A 4,877-nucleotide genomic window follows, 5' to 3' on the forward strand; every position below is an offset into this window, starting at 1 on the left:
TGCTCTTACAAAGTTGATACTGATGCTTCATACCCATCTTGCCCCTTCAGAAACTCTCAATAAATTTACAAAGGTGCAGTAAACACTTTTACCTCTTCAGTGATAATCAGCTTCTGACCTTCACCCTGAGCTGGTATTATCTTTTCGTACCTAGGGAGACTTATCCTAGAATAAAACCAGAAATAAGTCTGTAACTGAAAGACAGAAAGTTCCCAAAATGCAATAAACTTTAGAAATGTAGCAATAGTTATATGTAGAAAACTTTCTTAATAACATTTCCTGGCCAACTGTTTAAAACCTGTTTTCTACAGATGGTAAACAGACCACTGAACTAGAACAGAAGGACTCAAGAAGATAAAGTCTTCTTAATAAAGGGCCACAAAGATGATTAAGGGAGTGGAGCATCTCCCTTATGAGGAAAGGCTGAGGGAGCTGGGTCTCTATAGCTTGGAGGAGACTGAGGGGTGACCTCATCGATGTTTATAAATATATAAAGGGTGGGTGTCACGAGGATGGAGCCAGGCTCTTCTCGGTGACAACCAACAGTAAGACAAGGGGTAATGGGTTCAAGCTGGAACACAAGAGGTTCCACTTAAATTTGAGAAGAAACTTCTTCTCAGTGAGGGTGACGGAACACTGGAACAGGCTGCCCAGGGAGGTTGTGGATTCTCCTTCTCTGGAGACAGTCAAAACCCGCCTGGACGCCTTCCTGTGTAACCTCACCTAGGTGTTCCTGCCCTGGCAGGCGGATTGGACTAGATGATCTTTCGAGGTCCCTTCCAATCCCTAACATTCTGTGATTCTGTGAAAGTCAGAGCAGAAGTATGAAATAAATTATTTGTATTGGTATTTATTACAGAGGAGCACAAGAAAGTTCCTCTGCAGGAGTTATTCACAGAGGATAAGCTTCAAATGAAACAGCAGCTTAAACATTTTTAGGACAGATCCAAAACCCAGGAACATTCTAGTCTAGTCTTTTAAAAATACATAATAGATCCTTGACAGAGGAACATCTGATGAATCTGATCTACACATGAGATCACACTCAAAATCCAAGCAAGCAGCAAGTTTGTTTATTGACCAGAAACTGACTCGTATTTAAACAAATAACAAACCACACAGAAATCTCACAACTCTGCTTTACCGTTCTTTAAAGACCTGGAGTCCTCGGACCAGCCCTTCAAGGCAAAGCAGATCATAGCGGTTGGCAGGAACATCAATTTTATAGAGAATGGTATCAGATGCACCCTTTGCCTTTTCTTCACCTTTTTCTTTACTTATAATGTCTTTCTCAGATGTCTGAAATCAAGCAAAAATGTGGGTTTTAACCTGAAATACCTTAACGTTAACAGGAATATGATAGTGAGGAAAATAGGAAAAACTGTATTAACTAAACAAAGTTTAAAGGTGCCATTTGGATTTATACACCAAATGGACATACCAAATACCAGAAATGACATAAAATCTAAATCTGTCTTAGATTCAGCAATTGTAATGCAGTATGCCAGAAGAAAAATTCACTATTAGAATTTGAATTTTTTAAAAAGAGATTATAGAAGCCAGTCTCTGGGCTAGCAGATCCCAGTACAGAACTAGGACCTTATTTTTGGCAACAGATCATCAAATGACTGGACATATCAAGTTTATTCTGAAATAAAGCATAACATATAACATTCAGATGTCTTTTAATAAAAATAATTAAAAGATCTATTAATTGAAATTAAAAAGCAAAGCCAAAACAAGTCTACTTTTTACATGGATACAGATAACAGAGCCAGCAAATTTTCAGAAGTACAGAATCTAAATAAAAACTTTAAATATAAATTAGTTACAACTGAGGTAACAATGTCCAAGAAAAATACATTTTTGTGGATATTGCACAGAAGAATGCATACAAACCAAAGCCAAACACATATTGTAAAAATATATTCAATACATAGTCCGTGGCCATATTTATGTTGCTAAATAAAATAGGGCCAGGGACTGAAGACCAAGTGGCACAGGCTGCCGACCTCCACGAAGCAGAGCAATATGCCATCCTGGAGTCTCTTCCTTCCAAGATGATAATTTTTGTATCTCTGTTTTTCTTTTCAGATTCAAAACACCTGCGTTAATACAGTCTACTACAACGGTATTTTATGACAAGAACCTAAAGGTATGTGTTGCACATTCTGCCCTGTGGTGTGGAGTTGTCTGGGGATGTTTCAGGATGAAAAGCCTGCTGCAGTACTGCTAAAAGCTTGTATAGGTCAAGGCAACCTTCGGGTCTTGTCCACACCACTTTTTGAGGGTACCTGGGGTGTGGTATCCTCCAAACCTTGCCTAGGCATTTTCTTGGTACATGCTAGAGGACCAACCCTGTACCAGGGAACATGCTGGAAATAATGCAGTACGAACTCTCATCAAAGATGAATGCTGTCAGTACACCACATCTACTGTAAAAGTAACAAATAAAAACAATACTTACGATTTCATCAAGCTCCAAACCAAACTCAAAGCAGAGCTCATCAAATTCTTCATCAGCTGTGAAGAAAGAAGGTGAATTTTGGTTGATAAGCAGGCCTCAGACTTTTAATGTAGTTTTTTGGTGTTTGTTTCGAATGTTTTCAAACAAGATAACAAATGCTATTTTGAAAAAAAAAAGTAATTTAAAGAATTTGGCTTATATTTGCATCTGTGTAGCAGTTTCTTTAGTACATATTGCATTTACTGACATATTCTTAGAGTCACGGCAAGAGTTTCTGAGCCCAGGAGCCTGGCTTCACCACCGGCTCCTCACCCAAGTTTGTCAGAGGAGCTCTGGCCTGGATGGATAATGAAAACAGAAGGAAACAATTGCACAGCTTCTGCCAACAGCTGCTTTTCTGATCAGTCAGTTTGTCATACAGAGGTTGCATCAGCTGCGTTATGACACTTGAGGAACACAACCCTGATCTGAAAATGGAGATTTACACCCACGTGCCCCAGGAGCCCAGCTCCAGCGTGGGCTGGATAAACCGTGTGTCCCTAAGCGCTCTGTCAGCCAGACACAGCTTCTGGAGTCCCGTTTCTGAAGACAGGCCAGGAGTGAACGAGAACACGGTATTGACGGTGCGCTTTGCCTGCTCCCATCTCTTCCATCTCCTGTTTGATTTAACCGGTTCCTCAACCACCGAAACCCCAACCAGAAACCGCGGTTTGGAAACACGTGGTTCTGATTTCAGGAGCGATTTGGGCCCAAATAACGCATTTCTGAGCAAACGTCTGAAGAGCCCAGGAGGACACACAGCTTGTCCGGCACGCCGGGGGCAGGCGGAGCGCAGGCGGATGGGGAGCGCCCCAGGCACCGCCACCGCGACCGGGCACCGCCACCGCGACGGGCTGAGGCCGGGGCTGCCCCCGCGGCTCCGTTCGGCACCGAACTGGCAGCGAGCGAAGGGCTGAGCCGGGGGGCGGCCACGCTGCCCAGCTCCGCCGCCCCTCGGGGGTTTGCCGGGGCCGGGCAGCCGGCGGAAGGCGCCTGGACTGACCGCAGCGCGGCGGAGGCCGCACGGAGCCGCCCGGCGCGGCACAGCCCGAGGGGGCCCGGGACGCCCCAGCCACGAGGCGCTGCGGGCGCGGCACCACGCGGCTCAGCCGCCGCCCGGCAGCCCGGGGGCGCGGGCACGGCCCGGCCGGGGAGCGGCGTGAGGCGAACCGGCGAACCCCGGCCCCGCGCACTCACTGTAGGTCCGGCCCAGCGCCTGGAACAGCAGGTCCCGCTTCAGGCTGACAGTCGGCATGGCGGTACCCGGCTCGCCCGCACCGCGCCTGCGCGACCGCCCGCCAGGCCCCCGTTGCGCCCGCCTTCTTCCGCGTCGCCTGAACGCCGCCCGCCATTCCTCTGGCCTGCGTCTGCTGTTCCCCTCGCTCCGTAGCGCGGTGGTGCGCAGGCAGCTCAACCAAGCCCCCTCGGAATGGGTCCACCCGTCTCTTTCGCGCAAGGAGGAGGCGGGCAGGGCGCCGAGCACCGGCAGCGCGGCGGGCAGCTGCGGCGGTGACATCAGCCCGTTGGCCGGGAGCCTCGGCGCCCTGGGAGCGGCGTCCGTTGCCGTGAGGGGCCGGGCGGGAGCGGCCCGTGGGCAGCGCGCGCTGCGGGGCTCCCGCTGTCCCCGCGGGGAGTGGGGCACCCGGGACTGCGCTTCTGCAACTTTTGGGGTGTGTTTTTCATGCTAGATTTTTTTTTGGCGGTACCAGTCGCTGACACCCCGGGTGAAGTGCCGGGGGCGGGAGGAGCTTGGGCGTGTGCTGGTTTAATTAGAAACGAAAGAATTAAACCCAAGTACCGCAGGAGTTTTAAGTTCTTGGTCAACTTCCATAAGCTGCGTGAGAGTCTTAAGCGCGAGGGCACGGCTGGAGAAGGCAGGAGTGGCGCTGGGGAAACAAACCGCCAGAGCCAGAGCGCGGGGGGCTCCGCACAGCCGGGCTGCTCGCACTCACAACGCGCCGGCGCCCCGGCCCCGCGCCGCTGGTCTCGGCCGGCGGCAGGAGCGGCGCTCGCGGGGCCGGGGCCGCGTCGGAGGTGTCTGTGCCGGGCGGGGTGTGGCGGCGTTCCGAGGCGCGCCCCGCCCGGGCTCTGCCCGCTCCCGGGTCAGGATCGGGTTTCCTCCTGCCGGGCCGGGGCGCGGGGGAGGAAGGTGCCCGGGGCGGGCTACGCCGAGGCGGCCGCCGCCCCGTCCCCCTCCCCGGCCCCGCCTGCTGGGCCCGCGGCCGTGGGCAGCGCCGGCGGCGGGAGGGGGCGCGGCCGTGCGCCACAAGCCGGGGCCGCGGCGGCGGAGCAGAGCGGAGCGGGCAGGTGCGGCGGCTGCGGCTGGAGTCGGCGCGCCCGTGTCTCCCCGTGCTGCTCTCCCGCCGGCAGC

General features: G+C 52.2%; 1 protein-coding gene across 1 annotated transcript in view; it reads right to left on the reverse strand.

Moving 5' to 3' along the window:
* The window catches only part of FARSB (phenylalanyl-tRNA synthetase subunit beta), a 39,319-nt gene extending 35,543 nt beyond the window's left edge, over positions 1-3,776 (reverse strand). The window contains exons 1-4 of the mRNA XM_065640003.1: positions 3,704-3,776; positions 2,468-2,523; positions 1,145-1,299; positions 93-165 (exon numbers count right to left, since the gene is read on the reverse strand). Of these exons, the coding sequence (XP_065496075.1) occupies positions 93-165; positions 1,145-1,299; positions 2,468-2,523; positions 3,704-3,761 (342 nt within the window). The 5' untranslated portion in view covers positions 3,762-3,776. The remainder of the gene's footprint in view (positions 1-92; positions 166-1,144; positions 1,300-2,467; positions 2,524-3,703) is intronic.
* Between the last annotated feature and the right edge of the window lie 1,101 nt (positions 3,777-4,877).

The sequence above is a fragment of the Caloenas nicobarica genome, chromosome 8, assembly GCF_036013445.1.
Source record: "Caloenas nicobarica isolate bCalNic1 chromosome 8, bCalNic1.hap1, whole genome shotgun sequence".
Taxonomy (NCBI): Eukaryota; Metazoa; Chordata; class Aves; order Columbiformes; family Columbidae; genus Caloenas; species Caloenas nicobarica.